Source organism: Podarcis cretensis (genome assembly GCF_951804945.1).
Source record: "Podarcis cretensis genome assembly, chromosome: 17".
Lineage (NCBI taxonomy): Eukaryota > Metazoa > Chordata > Lepidosauria > Squamata > Lacertidae > Podarcis > Podarcis cretensis.
Window position 1 is genome coordinate 4,712,583 of NC_137187.1, and position 16,975 is coordinate 4,729,557.

The following is a 16,975-nucleotide window of genomic DNA, read 5'->3' on the forward strand; positions in this document are numbered from 1 at the left end:
GTTCTTGTGCAAATGGATAAAACTTTCTCATTTGTATTCACAGAGAAAAACATGGATGCTTATTTCTTTGACACTGCCTAAGATTATTTTGTTCTTGCTGTAAAATTTTTGGCCTCTATATATAATCCCTATATATATATAGATATATATATATACTTTTAAATATATATATTTACTTTCCCCTGGGGTATCGGGTACATCAATAAATGGACATTAGCTTGGAATTGTCCCATTGTGTAGGCAAAGCCTTATTTGCACTTGCATCAATATGAAACAGGTGGGTGTGGGAGCACTTTTTTGTGGCTTCCTGCCACACCCTCTCTGTGAATTGGAACCATGTAGGCAGGATATGTAATGTGGTTTTCCCTATCTGATTTAAACCACTAGCAAGATCTGTTTACATGACTGTTCTGAAGAGCTTCTTTCTTTCACAACTGCAAACCATAATTAATCGGCCTCAGCTTAACCCATCACTGCAAAATCTGTGTGTTTTAAGATGAATTAGAATGTTGTGGACTTGCCTGGAAGTTCGGACCACAGTTTAGGGTGTTCTGACTATTCAGTATTCCTAAATGATCAGAAGCCAAGCTGCCAGTTACATCCTTTGTTAGGGAATTTATGGGTATATGGCCTTGAAAGGCTAGGAATCTCCTTAGGAAGCATTCCTCTCATCATCCCCACTAAGGATAAATAATGGGAAACTAGGTTTGGGTGTGTACAGGAACAAAGAAACTAGTTTGAGTGAGTTTTAGAGGGGGGCAAGGGAGAGATGGATGAACTGGGAGCTGAAGAAAGGTAGGCACTATTTGGGGTTCTGGAGATCTGACGGGGCAGGGGAATTGTTTGTCAGAGTGATACAAGGTGTACCTCCACCTATGCTTAAATTGTAGATTTGTACGTAAGCACAAATATTACATAAACACCCATAGTCTTCAGTGGTCTCTTCCTACAAGGATATTATTTACTAGTCCAAAGTGTAGAATGCATAGCAACATGTGTAGTGAACATTACTGAAGGATGCATGTTTCTTTCAAAGTTTCGTTTCTCTGAGTTTAAGCCACATTGGAAGTCAGTTTAGCCTTGCATTCTTTTTTAAACAGCCTTACGCACAAATACTATGGAATAAGCTACTTTCAACATAGCTCCCTAGTAAATATTCATAGCATCAAACTGTTTTTTTCAATTTACTGATTGGATTTCTGGACGTTTGTTTTGATATTTCCATTTAAGGGTGTATTTAGCCAGGTTATGCTATGAAACAGCTGGCCACCAGGGAAGATCAGTAGGTTTGTTTTGAATTGTCCCATTCTTGGGAGCTGCAGTATGTAGTTGTACGTGTTGTTCAACCTTTTTTTTTTTTAAAGTGTAGCTTGTGTTTTAGTTATATTCTGCACCTGAGTATTTTCTTACTCCCTGAATACATTTTTATCTTCAATTTTTTATCAGCAAGGAAAGCAAAATGATGCAATATGAAGCGTTCTGTTTGTGTTGAATGAAGACTTTCTTTTTCTAGGTTTCACAACAAGGGTGTCTATGTAAAAGTTGGATTGCAGAAAATGAGCCACACAAGAAATCTTCATAAAGAAATAAAGCTTCAAGTGGACCAGCATGAAGTTGAGCTTCCAAATATTGAAGGCCTTATTTTCATTAATATTCCCAGGTAGAAACCATACATATGTCTGTGCATGCGGTTTTGTCAGAGTTCTTGTCTTTTGGAGGAAAAGAATCCTGCTGTTATGGTTGCACCCTGTTCTGCATTTTAATAGCCAAAAATCTCTTCAATGGGATTCTTCCATTTAGCTTCCGCTTCACTTACACTGAAAGTATATCACAGTTGGTCAGGTGTCAGCAAGAACTGTTTGCAGAGTTGAAATACATTGATTTGAAGAGAAGCAACTGTTTTGATAAAGTGTAGCCCATTTCAGAAATGTGTAAAGACACACTCGCGTTAACACAGAGAGTCTGGGCTGCTCTGTTCATTCTCCCTTCTGCCTTTGTCCATTCAGCTTGCAACGGTTTGAAGAGCTGCCTTATATTGAGTCATACCATTGATCCTCCTAGCTCAGTAATCATTTGTTCCAGTTGGCAACAGTTTTACATTGTTTTCCAAATTCTTTCCCTCCCCCCTTCAAACTAGAGATGCCAGCAGCCTCCTAAGTGCAAAACATGGGCTATATCACTATGTTCTTATTCCTTTAAATATAGAGTTACAGCACAAATGAATTGAACAAAACCAGTGCCACTAACGTTCTTGATGAAATAGACCCAGGCAAACCTTAGATAAATCAGCATCTGTTCAAAGCGTGGTCAGATGCAAATGCATAATAAGTTTTTAAGGAGAATTGGAAGAAGGTTTTCATGAGGATTTTTTTAAAAAAAAGATCTATACATTTTCTTTATATAAGAAATGTTTGTTTTCTTTCTAATGTTCCTCAGTAAATTAAAAGATAAAGTATTATGGGCCTGGTATTCTGACTCAACCTAAACTGCAGGACTAGTTTCTTACACAGTCATATTCCCCTCCAAATAAAGTGTATAATGATAGCACATCTCTTAAGGTCCCTATATCATGTCTAAATAGTATATGCCTCTCTAACTGGAAAATCTCCATTCTAGCTAAGCAGCTTGATAGACTAGCTGATACATTGCTTACTGGTGGAGTTAGGGTTCATCAGGATATCCGTTCTCTTCTTATTTCTATATCTTCATGCCAGAGCCTTTAAAGTGTTCCTAGATTAGCGTAAAGTGTTTGTAGTTAGTCTAAGGTTAAAGGCTCACCTCCACTTCGTTTAGTAACTTGTGCTGTCTTCTGAAGTATCCTAAAGTGCCCTCTGCTGGCCATTAAGTCAAAAGCACAGAGTCTGCCCGAAGGTTGCTGACTTTCCTGATAATCAAGAGTGCGTTGTAGATCTCTGGTCCCGAAGGCAATATGAAAATCTCTCTGGACAAATCATTACTCCTAGACAGAAGGGCTATGTTCACAGCTGGTTATGGTTCCTTTAACTCCATGCTTAACAAAGTTGTAGTTTGAGCACAACTCCAGCTTTATCTGCCACTACCAAAAGTAAAATACATACTTGAGAGGACATACAGTGGTGCCCCGCAAGACGAATGCCTCGCAAGACAAAAAACCCGCTAGACGAAAGGGTTTTCCGTTTTTCGAGGCGCTTCGCAAGACGAATTTCCCTATGGGCTTGCTTCGCAAGACGTTTTCTTGTGAGTTTTTTCCCTCCCCCCCCCTTTTTCCAAGCCTCTAATAGCCGCTAATAGCCGCTAAGCCGCTAATAGCGCTAAGCCGCTAATAGGGATGCTTCACAAGACGAAAAAACCGCTAGACGAAGAGACTCGTGGAACGGATTATTTTCGTCTTGCGAGGCACCACTGTATTTGCATTTTACACAGCCGAATGAGTACTATGCCTGTCACATCTTTTGCCTCCTTGTGGTCCAATTGCAGCCATTCTGTTTCAGTGTGGTATGGGTTTTAACATCACAGAACTAAAAAGCATCACATGAGTGTTTTATGTTGATGTTGACAAGCAATGAGAATCCTACCTCGGAGGTGGGTTGAGGGCACAAGTGTGGCTTCTGAAGGAAAAATAAGTTTAGTGCTTATATTAATGATTAATTGAATGAGAATGGACTCTTTTTGTTCCCCCGCCTTAGAGGTTCAAAGTGGTACCTTCCAGATGTTATTGGACTGCAGCGCCCATCATCCCAGACCACTGGTCCTTCTAGCTGGGGTGGATGGAGCAACATCTGGATGGCACCATGTTATTTAAGGAGATTCCCATCCCCAGCTCCATTCACTTCAGTGGGTGCATCTCCTTTCCTGTACCTTCTCTCCAGCTTTTTAATGCTATGGGTCAGGGCAGCTCACAGGGTTACTTAAGAAGTGTCAACAAAAGAAGCACAAATGACTCTTTGCACTTCTGGACAGTAGAGGGCATGGGCCTCATGCTTCTGCTGTCATTGCTTCTGTAAGAAGTATGAACTATAAGCATGAAGGTTGCTGGTTTGGGAACATATTCATGTAATTATTTTATGTTATGTTATTTTATGTTATGTTATAAAATAATTCTCCGTAGGAGGATATTATGCTGCACTGATTAAAGAACAAGGTACTTGCTTTTGAAAAATTTGTTACTTATAGTTATTTTGTATTTTGTCCAGCTGGGGTTCTGGTGCGGATCTTTGGGGGTCTGATAATGATAATCGGTTTGAAAAACCAAGAATTGACGATGGGTTACTAGAAGTAGTTGGTGTCACTGGAGTTGTTCACATGGTAAGTCTAGTGTTAAACGTCATTGCATTTGGCTAAATCAAACAGAACCATTAGCACCTTATGTCTAAAATTATCTTCCTTTGACTCATAAAGGCAATCTGATGCCAATCATAACAATATGTTCACCCCATTTGACTTGACATGAGATGCCTTAAGTCATAAATGAAATTTAAATTGATATCTAAATGAGAGTTGTAAAAATAAACTGTATTGGTGACCAAAGTACAGTGCCACCTTGGTTCTCAAACTTAATCCTTTCCAGAAGTCCGTTCGACTCCTGAAATGTTTGAAAACCAAGGCCTAGCTTCTGATTGGTGCAGGCGTCCTGGAAGCAGCAGCCAACAGCCGCATCAGATGTTTGGCTTCCAGAAAACATTCAAAACCTGGAACACTTACTTCCGGGTTTTCGGCATTTGGGAGTCGATTTGTTCATCAACTAAGCCGTTTGAGAACCAAGGTTCCACTGTATTCTCTTACCATTTCCCTCCCTGATAAATACATTCTCTGGTCACAATTCTGGGAATGTTTCATGTGAAGAAAAACTTAGGAAAGATTTCCAAAATTGTGAATATCTAGTACACTCGTGCTATAAGTTTGATCAATACTTTATCTTGTAAAACCAGGGACGCAGGTGGCGCTGTGGGTTAAAGCCTCAGCGCCTAGGACTTGCCGATCGAAAGGTCGGGGGTTCGAATCCCTGCGGCGGGGTGTGCTCCCGCTGCTCGGTCCCAGCACCTGCCAACCTAGCAGTTCGAAAGCACCTCCGGGTGCAAGTAGATAAATAGGGACCGCTTACCAGCGGGAAGGTAAACGGCGTTTCCGTGTGCGGCTCTGGCTCGCCAGAGCAGCGATGTCACGCTGGCCACGTGACCCGGAAGTGTCTCCGGACAGCGCTGGCCCCTGGCCTCTTGAGTGAGATGGGCGCACAACCCCAGAGTCTGTCAAGACTGGCCCGTACGGGCAGGGGTACCTTTACCTTTAGTACACTCGTGCTATAAGTTTGATCAATACTTTATCTTGTAAAACAAGCTTGTGGTTTCTCTTTACATTGATATTTGATTTTGAAAGGACCGTTCTGATTGTTCTTCATAGGGTCAAGTCCAGGGGGGTCTACGTTCAGGTATCCGAATAGCCCAGGGCTCCTACTTCCGGTTGACGCTTCTGAAGCCAATCCCAGTACAAGTTGATGGAGAGCCCTGGATCCAGCCACCAGGCCAGATCATTATTTCTACAGCAGGACCAAAGGTATTGATAAACATTTTGTGTTGGGAATGTTCTAGAGATATGGCATTAAAATGCACACACCCTATACCTATAGACCAGGGCAGCCCAACTTTTCATACAAAGTGGGCCACACACTGCCTTGCCAAGTGGGGAGTGAGGGAGGCTAATATTTGTGTGTCCCCCCCCCTCCAGCCTTTGCACTGCCTTCCCAAAGCTGGCTAAGCAAGGTGCTGGGCTTCAAGGAGGAGGAGCAAGACTTTAGCAGGGTCCTACAGCCCTCCCGGGATACGGGTGGCACTGTGGGTTAAACCACAAAGCCTGGGACTTGCCGATCACAAGGTCGGCGGTCCGAATCCCCGCGACGGGGTGAGCTCCCGTTGCTCGGTCCCTGCTCCTGCCAACCTAGCAGTTCGAAAGCACGTCAAAGTGCAAGTAGATAAATAGGTACCACTCCAGCGGGAAGGTAAACAGCATTTCCGTGCACTGCTCTGATTCGCCAGAAGCGGGTTAGTCCTGCTGGCCACATGACCCGGAAGTTGTACGCCGGCTCCCTTGGCCAATAAAGCGAGATGAGCGCCGCAACCCCAGAGTCGGCCACGCCTGGACCTAATGGTCAGGGGTCCCTTTACCTTACAGCCCTCCCACCTCCTTCCCAAAGCTGGGAAAATGCTAACTAGGCTTTGGGAAGGAGACGCGGACTCTAGGACCCTGTCAGTACCCTTTCTAAAGCCCAGTGCCTCACTTAGTCGGCTTTTGGAAGGTGGCACGAGGGTTGCGTGTGTTTGTGTCAAATGTTGCTGCACTTGGGTCATGCATTGGACCACCCTAGTATGGACCATAAATATTCAAAACAATCTTTCAGATCATTCCGGCTCAGACATAATCCATGTTGGCTTCTTAAGCTGCATGAGCTTTGTGCCTGCAGCCCCACTCTCCCTCCCTACCTTCTTGGCATGCTGTGACGGAAGTCTTCCTGGCTTAATTTACCATAGTTTCCCTTTATATCTGAACCAGAATTGGAACAAACCAGGATCCAAAATTAATTTCAGGCATGGTTTTAAATTGTGGTTTCTTCCTATTCTGGCCATTACAATTTTCCATTAAGTTAATTTACCCGGGAAGTTTTTATCGTTAGCCTGCCGGAAAGGGCTAACTGGTGCAAGCATAATGTTCTTGCACATTTCAGCTTGTAGAATTGATGTTGCATCCAAAATGGGCAATGTCTAAGGTAGGGTTGGCTAACCCACAGCCCAGATCCAGTTTCCCAAGGTGCACTGCGTTATCTCTTGAGAAAGATGGATGGATTAAAAATAAGTAACATCTGTACTATGGGGGTGTTTTCTTAGCATGTACGCTCTGAAATGTTGAAAGAGTCCATGTCAATTAAACGCCCACCTTTCAATCTCAGCTCTAGTCTACCCTAGCAGCCTTTTGTTATGTATTTTACGAATACCTGTAGATGGGAAAGCAGAAAATGGGGTGTAAAGCTGCTTGTTGACATTAAGAAAAAATTCTTTTGAATAAGGATGGATTTCAAGAAAGGTTGTGTTGTGGTGATTGTTTTTAACATATTTATTATAGGTTCATATGCTAAAGAAATCGAAACAGAAACAGAAAAAATCAGGAAATTTAAAGGACTCAAGATCTGAGAGCATGATGGTCAATGAAGTGGGACGCTGATGGAAAATGATATCCACAGAACAATGCAGCACACCTGCTATAGATGAGATGGATCTGCCTGGTGTAAAACTGTATTTGTACAGTTCCAAGTTAAGAATTGGTTGCACAAGAGCCTGTTTTAATTATATTTCCATGTTTGTTGTACAGTGCCTATCCTGTAGCCGACATGAGATTTAGTTTATGCATCTCATGTTGGTTGGAGAAGTTTGCATTAGGTAGCCTTTCCATAAACCATTAACCAGTTTTTGCTTCATGCCCGTAGCCAATAGAGCAGAGATCCCATTATGCCGTACTCTTTATATACTACGTTTTCCTCGCCTTATTCTCCCTGGGAGTCACTTATTTTTATAAAATAAGTTTTTAACCCTTAAAAACACACCCCAAACCTACTTAAAGAGTTTTAAAGCTACCCCGGCGTTCCCCAAGAGGGAAACATGGTGAAGGGATAAAATTGTCACTTTTGTGATGTTGCTGATTACTTGTGCAATAATGCTTTAAGTAGGATTGGGAGCAAATGGATATCATTCCAGCAGCACAATCCCATCTTCCACTGCACTAGGTGTGCTGCCACCATGCCAAGGTTCACTACAACATTCCTGGCAGATTCCAGTTAAGGGAGGCTCTTCCAAACTGCATATAAAAGAGATCCCACAGCTCCTTCCCAAGTCTGCAAAGCACAAATTACCCAACACTCCCTTGATTGGAAAGATGCACTCAGCAGAGAGCTGGCAGGCTTGGCTGAATGCAATGGGGGTCACCTCCCGCATGCATAGCTCTGTATGGATTGTGCCTCGGATATTTAGCTACTTTTTTATTTGCCTGCATGAACACTTCCACACTACTCAATGGCTGTACATGTAATGGTAAACAACATCTTACCATCCAGACCAGGGATTGTGGTTCTCAGTTTCAAAGCTAGCCAGCTGCAACCCATGATTCTGCTTGTTATATGAACCAGTTTTGTTTTAAGCCACAATCCCTTGTCCAGAAAGGCAAGACTGGCTGACATTCAGGAAAAGGAAAACTAAACTCTGGTGAAGTTCTTCTTCTGATGGCTTAATGTGTGAACATGGCCAGTGAACCCTAAAAACCTAATATAATTTTATCTATTTTTATACTGCACAATCTTTTTCTATACACTACAAGCTTCTGGTTTTCTCCATTTCTCCATTTCTCTCTCTCTCTCTCTCTCTCTCTCTGTGTGTGTGTTTCTTTTTTATAGTTCAGGTCCCTATATTGAGATTTTTCTTACTTCATTCCCTAAATTATTATTCTAATTTCATTCCCTAAATTATTTTAACATACAAAGAGACTATGAATGGCAAACCAATAATCAGTAAATATGGCACAATTTAGTAAACAAATCAGCATTCATTTATGTTAAGTATTGATACACTAAGTTGAAATATGCCTTAGTTTCTTCTCTATTGAACTGGTCTACATGTTTGTTTGTCTTTAAAGTGTGTCTTATGTGACTAGATCTAGATGTGGCTGTACTGATTGTGCAGATAAAAATGCTACAAAGAAAGGTCCTTGCTTATAACGAGGGAATCATTTCCTGCTCTATAAATATATTGACCATACAAGGAAAAGTTAATGCAGACTCTGTTCAGACATAAGGCTAAGCTATGGTTTGTGGTTATGTGAACAAGCTGCATCAAGTCTCAGACTTGTACTCTCCCCCACTTCCTTCTCCAGTATTATCATGAGGAGATTAGAAGCTTCTACTTCAGTTTTGATTAATTGTAACTTGTTGTTATATCTGAACCTGGACAAACTATGGTTTATGAGTTATGAAGCTGGCATGTTTCAGTAAACCGTAGTTGAAACTGATCACCGTTTAGAGCTTAGACATGATTTGAAACTAGTTAGGAAGTAGAGGCTTCTGATCTTCTCTCACCTATGCTACACTTCATTCCTGTAATGATAAAAACCATCATTTATCATTTCAGGGATCAGCCACTGCATGGATACGAGGAGATAAATCATAGTTTTTCATTGTGTCCAAATGAAGATAGTATCTTTCTGTGGATGCTAATCGCAGAAGGAAGATTAAGCAAGATAGCTGGTGACTTTAGCATTGTTTCTGATAATACCAATACAAGCTGTATTTAATTATGGAGAAAATATTATTACTCCTGAGTGCAGAAGCAGTAGCAGCACCCTCAAACAGGGTCAAAATCCTATAGATGCAACATTGCGTCTTTCAGATGCTTTTGCAACAAATAAGCTTAGGCTGCCTTTGTCCATCTGGAAGCAGCCTGAGAGGGCTGTGGTAACCGCAGTACTGCACTCGTCATCTATTCTAATACCCCATTTCGTATGTATTTAATGAGAACATATCAAGCTTTTGTGCACAACTATGGCTTTTTTGAAAACGGTGGCATGCACAGCATCAGAAAAGCAGGGAAGGTGAGCAACTCCTTTCCCGCTCCACCAGGCATTCATGCCTGGGACACTTTGCAACCTAAAGGAACTGCAAGTTGCTCTGGTTTGCAGCAGGTATTCCCGTGAGCAGCTGTCTCATTGCATGTGTAATTGCTGCAGAACAACTCTTCCTACACAACAGGAATGTCTGCTGGAGCACTGTCATTTTGATGCGGCAGTCACCGCTGCAAGAGTCTCCTGGGAGAAGGGTGGCGTCGGGACTGGACCCACCCAGCGAGACTCCGCGCATTGCCAGTGCTTTAGCTGCACAAAGCTTCCAGTGTTGCTTCCATTTCTGATTTGCACTATGTTTACACAAAGGCTCTCTTCATGCACTGTGCACCACACAGCAAAAACAAAACAAAACACTGTGGCTTCATTGTTACATGTATTTGTCTTCCAGATTGTTAGAGCACGTTGCAGTTTAAACGTACTTCCACACCAACCAGAGTTTAGCTGGGGAATGCTGCATATTTTGTAGACCTTCTTGTAACATTGGCAGGTGCTTCCTTTGCAAAAACTCTGAGCTTTGATACACAGATGAATGTGAATAGACATTTAAGACCTTTTCATCTTGCTCGATCCTTCTAGGTATAAAATATTGTGCAGGTAGAATAGAAGTATTCAAGGGGGCTCATTTTTCTTGAATGGCAACTGCCCCCATGAAATACTACTTTTTAAACTAAAGGGAGTTTCATTTCGGATGATGCAGTTTGTCCTATGGCTGGGGAGGGACCATCAAATTTCACTGAATATGTTCAAAGCCTTGAGCTATCTCACAGTACCTCTTCGGTTATCAAGCTCTGTATTTAGTTATTTATAGTTTCTCCCTGAAAGCATAAACTGTTCTTACCTTGGTTTATCATATTGTTGATTTTCACTGCTCGTTAGTGAAATAGCACAGTGCAATACGCTATTTATGAAGAGTGTATGTTTCCCCAAATAAATCCCTGATATAAATGGCAGTAGCATGCTATGAATTTGTTGGCAGAAAGTAGCTGCAGCAAGTGACTGGTTCTTGTCATGCACAAATATTGTGCAATTTAGTACTGGTTTGCACAGCTGCTTGGCTAGAGTAAAGCACTAGGAGAAGTACATCTCCAGCACAAAGTCTAAGTCCAACCCAAGAGAGATTACTTTGAAGTCAAGTGGCAGCTTGTTTTGTCTTTGGTCCAACTCAACCCTTCATATGTGAACTATGTGCCCCAAAACAAGCTAAAGCTGGCACACCAAGCAGTACTTGTGCATCTGGTTTTTGTGTTTGGGAACTAGAACTTCTTGTTTGCATTTCAGTTTCTCCACTTCATGTGATCTAAGGAACAATGTTTCGTTAGGGGTCTGGGGGAGATGTATTGTGAGACAGCTCATCGGGCACAGCAAAGACTGCTCTTCCCAGAATGTAATCTTATCCACTGCATTTTTACTGCATTCTTCACATATATTTAATCCAAGTGACATGTCATCCTAATAATATTGTAATTGAGTACGTTCACAGGGCTATTTCAGCAATAGTTTGTCTATAAGCCTTTCTCTATTTGTAGACCATGGCTTTTTGGAGGTTTTTTTTAAGGTAATGGACAGGGATCCAAAGATTAATGATGTTTTTCTAACAACAGCCCATGGAAAATTAATTTTGAAACCAGGGAGATATTTAGGGTCTTTTTGGAGATGGAATGGATTTCCTGCCAGTTTCTATCATTTCTCCTGAAACCATTGAAGCTTCCAGTTGTGATGGTTTGATTTGTCATGGGGACCAATTTTTCCTAATAGTAGGCTGCATCACTATTATTTTCATACCTGTTTCTCACCTGGCTCTGGCGTGGTGCAGATGTACCATTAGCTCCCTGCAAAGCATGGGTTGCAGAAACTTGCAGTTCCTCCCTCTTCCTTGCATTAACTATTGCTTTGCATAACCGTGGTTTGTGATGGTGCACAGTAAACCCAGAGGTAATCCTGGATTGCAAGCACACTTCAGCTTCTAGTCTACAAGGGAACCATGGCTGGTTTGACATAAATGTAAGGCAACCAAAGTGAACTCCAGGAAGGCAGTGGAGGAAGGGGGGGGGAGAGTTTTGAGGAGAGAGCACATCCTTCTGATTTGCGAACCATGGTTTGCATGAAACTAGCATTTAATCTGTATTGGAGTCAGTATTGTGGCTAATTAACGCATTGTTTTTGTATGTGATGCACAAGTCCACACTCAGGTGTGCAGAGATGTGGAGTTTCTGAAATCGGTGTGTGTGTGTGTGTGTGTGTGTGTATACCATTATATACATTATGAAGTAAATGCATGGTCCAACTTTCCAGGACAAAAACCCCCTGTCACCACTAGCGCACCTTTTCTCACAAAGCGCTCATCTTCATGTCCAGGCTTAGGTCAGCATTGACAAAAATGTAGCGCTGTAATCTGTCTTCAGGCAGGGATCAGCTGCATTATTGATTTCAGCCAATACTCTTTTTAAAAAAAATCAGGACCTGCATCCATTGTTTACATGCTACCTTTGTTTTGCACTTGTAATTGTAAGAGAAATTGCATTATATTTGGTATGGCTTAATACAAAGCCCTTTTTGTACAAGTGCATTTTAGGATTGAGGTCGTGTCTGAAGTACACCACAGGAAATTCAGTTTTGTAATTCCAGTATATTCATTTATGCCTATTCAACTACCCGCTCCCTCCCTCCCCCACACCTCCTGTTGCCCACTCAGAGATTCAGGAGAGGAATATAGCAGGCTACTAATAAATTAACTGAAAGTTCACTTTTAAGCTGAGATATAAACTGTGTGTTAAAGATTTGTAAAGTAAAACCCTATACAGACATTCTGTCCGACGGACAGTGTTAGCTTTCAGTGCTTGCATTGGGACCAATGCACACACAGCTCAATGTGTATTGGACTGTAGCACATTGTGCTCTCCAATTTTGTGGTATACAGATCTTGTAGCTTGGGTGTATGCAGATGGAGCTCTGTCTTTTTGCAAATGTGACATTGGGGCAGCACACTGGATCTACTGTGCATTGGATCAAATGTGTACAAAGATCCTTTCTCTTCCTGAGCTGAGCAGAACTTAAGTCATTCCCAAACCTCTTATGTAAATTTAGCCCTGTTCGGTTCCATGGGAACAAATTACTGTGATGATTCTGTCTGCCCTTTATCTACAGCCACACTGAGCTGAAGCACTACATCCCAAAATCATGTTATGTTAAAGATCCATAGCCAGATATTCTGATAGTTGTGTAAGATTCAGAGCAGCTAGTCTCCCCCAAATTGGGTCTGCGTGGCGCTAGAGAAGGTAGAGTTATATTATTGCTTGCAATGTTTCCTCACTTGAAATTTGTCCCAAAGCTGCTATGGGTCATGTTGGAGGAAAAGCCTTTCGATGCTCCCCCATAGGAGCTTTGGGAGGTGATTATGAGTGAGGAAACAAAATAGGGATTTAAAAACAACCCAGCCTCATTGCTTAGATCCAGTTCTCGATCACATGCAAAGCCTTTGTCTGTCTGTCTGTCTGTCTGTATTAAGTTAGGGAGGTCTTCCAACAAAATGTGTAGGAATGTACTTCAGACTGACTAGGTTGTGAATTGGGTTATACTGGAACAGGTGCTGCATTCGTTATGGTTTTAACTTCCTATAGTTCTGCGTTGAATGTAAAGCGAATCTTTGCATTGCTTACAGTAGCATAATTTAATGCAGTTAGGTTAGCAAATTTAATGTTTACAAGATGGTGACTGTTGATTGTAAGCTTCCATACGATGCACTGCTTCCACTGGAAGGCTTGTCAGTCTACTTGCTTATGACAGTTAATGGTATTAATTGCCTTTCTTGACACAACCTCTTAAGTAGAACCCTTCAAAAGCTGTGGGCGGTTTTTTGTTTAAAAAAAAATTCTTTTGAAGACCAGGGTGAGAAAAGTTTGTGTTGACACAAATATCGAATTAGAATATTTTTAAGAAGGTTTATATTTTCTGAAGATAATTTATAAGGAAGGTTTTCTATGCAATTATAGTAGCGTTGATGTAAATGATAATTCAGATATTCATTCTGTAAACAACTAAGAACCTATTTTCAGGGTTCTGCCCCTTCCCATCAGACTTAATAAAAAGTGTGTTTATAGGTCCCTTTAATGCTGCATTTTCTTGTTAACATTTCAGTACATGCCAAACTTCATACACAAATATGGCTTCCAAGCAGGGAATTTTAATTTCCCATGTACATGCAATTGTATATGACAAGCACACATGCATATTTCCCTGTGTAAAACACGCATGATTGGAAACCCTAATCTGGGACAGTTGAGGTCCAGAGACATACTAAAATACATGTGTGTCGATCACAGTGATTGCATGTGCTAACTGTGTGCATTATTTCCTATATGGAAAGTGAAATTTGGTTTGTATCTAGCAGGGAATGCTTTGTGCAGTGTTATGAGGTGGATTGCATGAATCATTTTATTTAAATCATGCTTGGTCCTTCTTGCATATCTACAGTTGAGAGAACTTGGGAACAGCTGCTTAGCTTTAAATTTCCATATATGTCTGTATTGAGCTGTGCTCATTCTTCTCAGTCAGTGATTTTCAAACTGGCCCAGCCTGGTAAAAGTTTCAGAGTTGTATCGTACAAATAATGAATGTGCCCTAGAGCACCCCATACAGAACTGCACTGCACAATTAATTGTGCGGGCAAGCTGTCTTTCAGGGGAGCTTGTTCACCGTTGTGTATTATCCCACCAAAGAGAATCTCTGATCAGCTTGCAAGGAATCTTAGGTTTAACCTCCACAGCACAGTTTGAAGACCACTGCTGTGAGTATAATGTGCAAATTCTTCGTGTTTGGTCACCTCTTGATGATCCTGTTTCTTTAATTTTCCAATAATTTGTTTAAACCAGATTGTTCTGATGTGGCCTTGTTAGAATTTATTCACTTTCTACCAATTCTGGCCAAATCTATACAAACAAAGGACAGGCACAATTTTGTGCTTTTGGAGCCCATGACTGTTCTGTTTCCCAAAATAGCAACAGTACAATGTGTTAGAAATGAGCTAAGAGAAACTTAATTTGGCAAATGTTAAATGCAAAAATTAGTATCTGTTGTGAGTGGTTCTGCTCATTTCTTTGTAACTAAGGGAAGATGTCTAGATACATTCTTGCTCTTGTTCGATAAAGGCTAAATAGGAACTATAATCTAGCGGAACTGCAAACTTCAGGCCACAGCTACACTACAAATACATCAATTTTATTCAAGTGCGGTCGGGTATTAGAAGTCTAAATATATGCTGTGCACATATGTTCAGTGCTGTGGCTCATCTTGAACTGTAAAACATTTACTCATTTTGGTAGTAGATGCAGTGGTTCTCATACTCTGGAGTTACCCCCTTTTCCACTTTGGTGATGGGGGGAAAGTTGCAGGGAGGTATTAGGCCCAGCTGTGGAAAAGCCAGGCACATTTTTGTCTTGGCAGCAGAGACTTTGCTTTGCAGCCACCCAAACTACCTTTGCTAACCCTGCAAGCTGTAGATAAGAGCTCCTCTGGCCACTGAGCTTCTCTCCTTCCTGCTTCCTCCTATGGAAGACCTGGAGGTTCTGTGTTGTAGGACTTCTCTAATGCTGGCATTGAATTAATGGCTCAGTCCACAGATCCCACAGGGTGCTGAATACATGTCCTGATGTGTGAGAGGTTGTGTGTGCTCACCAGCCAAAGAGATGGCTTTGAAAGTGCAGTAAGCTTAGAAGTGGGCCTGGGTTTTAAAAAATCAATCTGAGAAACACTGTGTGAGAAAGTTTGAGACCCATTTAAATAAGCTGAGCAAGGTTTAGTAGTGAATAGCTTTAAAAGCACCCCTGATTATGCCACAATGCAAAATTTACCACCTGCAATAGTTTGCCTATTGTGTAGTTCTTGCTCTTTGCAATCTGTGTGCTTAATAATTCGCTCAAGAGTAATTGTAAAATTATAACCATTAGGTGAACCGTTTCCACATTGTGTGCCTAAACAGAAGCTAGAAATGCACATCATATTTGTTTACTTGTTCTTCTGTCTTAAACAGGGTTTTTATTGTGTACTAGTTTCTAGAGGTCTGCCTTGTAAACCCCTTCTTCTTGCCTTTGAATGATCAGTCCTGACACGCAATGACTGTAAAAGAATTATTTATATGGTGTGCTCTTTCTTTTTTTATTTAAATATCAGTTTGTCTTCAGAGTATATACTATATTCGTAGAGAGATTCTGTGTATATTTTTGCTACGTATTTGTGTTTGGTTTCATTTTGATTGTATGTATATTTTTGCACTGAATTGAAATTCTGTATCGATTGCTTTGTGAGTATTGACCATCTGATTAGAATTTGTCTGTGACAAATATAACTGCTAATTTCTGTTGAGCCCTGAATAAACTGGCCCTGTTGTGTTTTGTGGCAACAAGAAGGCTTGTGCACGCCTTGGGGCACTTGGAGTGTGTAAGAAACTGTTCCAGCTTAGTCCACAAATAACTAGCATCGCTACGTGTAAGCAGGTGAATGTGTCTCTGTTCCCTATGGTGTAATAACTTGATAACGTCAGTTTATTTGCCAGGTTGTCTGTAAGGGAGACTTTGCACACCTCTCACACCCATTCTGTACCCCCCTGTGCTGGTCCTGGGGGCTACCGAGAGGTGAGGTCTGAGTCCAGTTCGAGGTCCATGGTGCGGTATGGAGGCTGTCCGTCAAAGCTGAAGCGGGGTCCAAGGTGGGGAGTTGGGTGGGGTCAGGAACTCTGGCAGAAGAGCAGGACAGAGTGCAGGCAGGAACAGGCTAGCAACAACGTTGCTCCTGCAGCCTGGGACTGGCGCTGGCTGGCTTTTATCTGCCCCGAGGCATAGGGTGGTCCCGGTGCACAGGTGACTTGCCTCTCCTGGCCTGGAGGCGAGCACTCCTCCTGCAGGAACTTAGTTCCCTCCGCCTCTCTGCCCTGAGCCTCTGCAGCTCAGGAGAGGCTGGAGGGTTACTGGACCCAGAGGCAACCTCAGCTTTCTCTGACGGGGCTGAGAGTGGAACACCTGCAGACAATGGGTCCTCCATCACCTCCGGAGCCAGAGCAGACTCAGCTGGTGCCTGCACCTGAGGATCCAGCACAGGTGAGGACCCTTCAGGCTCAGGCCCCAGCCCCGGCTCAGCTGGTTCTGGAGGCGGGGAATCCTGTGCAGACTGGGATTCCTCAGGTTCAGCCTCAGAGTCCGAATCCCAGGCCATCACACACCCCCCCCCCAAAAAAAATCAACACTACAAAGTTACTAAGCATATTCAGCCTTCATAGGGTGGGGGGTCCCTCCTTGCATTTCCCCCCCTAAAGATTTTGCATCCTTTCGCAAATTTCTCCAGAGTCTGCTGGTAC

General features: G+C 42.1%; 1 protein-coding gene across 1 annotated transcript in view; it reads left to right on the forward strand.

The window, feature by feature from the left end:
• DGKQ (diacylglycerol kinase theta) overlaps positions 1 to 16,030 on the forward strand; it is a 75,412-nt gene extending 59,382 nt beyond the window's left edge. The window contains exons 20-23 of the mRNA XM_079959251.1: positions 1,514 to 1,660; positions 4,173 to 4,284; positions 5,377 to 5,529; positions 7,090 to 16,030. Of these exons, the coding sequence (XP_079815377.1) occupies positions 1,514 to 1,660; positions 4,173 to 4,284; positions 5,377 to 5,529; positions 7,090 to 7,188 (511 nt within the window). The 3' untranslated portion in view covers positions 7,189 to 16,030. The remainder of the gene's footprint in view (positions 1 to 1,513; positions 1,661 to 4,172; positions 4,285 to 5,376; positions 5,530 to 7,089) is intronic.
• The last annotated feature ends 945 nt before the right edge of the window (positions 16,031 to 16,975 follow it).